Here is a 1,240-nt window from a genome sequence, read left to right as displayed (position 1 = left end):
TAAAAAAATTGCGGAACCGGAGCTTGGAGCAGAGAAGCCACCAGACGGGGACACACAGCAGGTCTGGCTGACTCCAAACCCAGGGCTTGCTCCGGGTCCAGGAGCGGCCTGCAGCCCAGCCCCTGCCTCCACTGTTCTGCCCCAGAGCTCGAGGACCCAGTCGGCGCATGAGCACTCACCCAGGCCAGCCGGCGGCCCCGCAGCCCTCAACCCCCAGGGCGGCGCCCCGAGCGCAGCGAAACGTCGCAGGCGGAGGTAGGTGACACTAAGGCGCACGATGGACGCCTTGTCCAGCTGGCTTGAGATGGCGCCGGGCAGCGGGAGCAGCTTGGCCAACTCGAAGAACTCCAGGTTCTCCTTCCCACGCCGCGAGCGCGCCGCGTTACGGGACTTCTCCTTGCGCTGCGCCTGCAGGCTGGGCAGGCGGCGCGGAGGAGGCGTCAGCGGGGCCCCGGATCGCGGGGGTGCAGGCCTGGGGGCGAGCCTGGTCTCCTGGGGCTTGGGGAACGTGACAGAATGGTGGGAGTGGATGCAAAGCTCTGGAGGTGGGGGCGGGCCTGAGTGCGAATTCTACGCCTAGTCCGTGGGTACGGAGCCTCAGGAGCAAATTCGGGGGGCTGGGGGAGAAGTGGGCGGGATGAAGAAGGTTGGGTATGAACTCTGAGGAAGCGGACTGGAAACCGCGCGCAGGGGTAAGGTGTGGAGCAATGTGAGCAGCTGGGGTCAGGAAGCCCCGCAGCCCCGGGAGGCGGGGCAGAGAGCGGGGTGTGATTCTCGGGGGATCCGGACAGGAGAGCGGGTGTAGGTTCTTCCCGGGACGCCTCCCTGGGGGCCAGGCGCGGCCAGAGGGCAGGGGCTTTGCTCACCAGGGTCCCGGCGGAGCCTTGACCATCAGCCCGGGAAGAAAGTCCCACGGGACGCTGGCGCCACGGCCTCCCCCGCACTTGACCTCGCCTCCGCCGCCACTGCCGGGGTAGGGGGCCGTCATCTCCACGGGGTCGCTCAGGCGGGCTCAGAGACCCGCGTCTCCTGCAGCAGAAACGAGCCAGAGGCGGCGCTCAATGCCCTCGGGGGTCCTCAGGAGACCTTTGGGGGAAACTGAGGTCCATGCAGGGCTCAGAGGTCCAGCAAGATCTGGGGCTGAGGGGAGCTTCGGTTGTCCCTTTCTGAAGGCCTGGTACAGAGGTTGCAGCTCCCACCCTGTCCTGCCGGGGCTGGCTCTGGGTGAGGACGTGCCCCG

At 67.8% G+C, this 1,240-nt stretch overlaps 1 protein-coding gene across 1 annotated transcript in view; it reads right to left on the bottom strand.

Moving 5' to 3' along the window:
• The window catches only part of NPAS1 (neuronal PAS domain protein 1), a 39,777-nt gene that overhangs the window by 19,216 nt on the left and 19,321 nt on the right, over positions 1-1,240 (bottom strand). The window contains exons 2-3 of the mRNA XM_006142114.3: positions 867-1,029; positions 180-415 (exon numbers count right to left, since the gene is read on the bottom strand). Coding sequence (XP_006142176.1) covers positions 180-415; positions 867-988 — 358 coding nt within the window. The 5' untranslated portion in view covers positions 989-1,029. The remainder of the gene's footprint in view (positions 1-179; positions 416-866; positions 1,030-1,240) is intronic.

This window comes from Tupaia chinensis, unplaced genomic scaffold (assembly GCF_000334495.1).
Source record: "Tupaia chinensis unplaced genomic scaffold, TupChi_1.0 Scaffold000067_1, whole genome shotgun sequence".
In the NCBI taxonomy this organism is placed as follows: domain Eukaryota; kingdom Metazoa; phylum Chordata; class Mammalia; order Scandentia; family Tupaiidae; genus Tupaia; species Tupaia belangeri.
The sequence above is the reverse complement of the archived record's forward strand: the minus strand, read 5'-3'. Positions and strand labels throughout refer to the sequence as shown.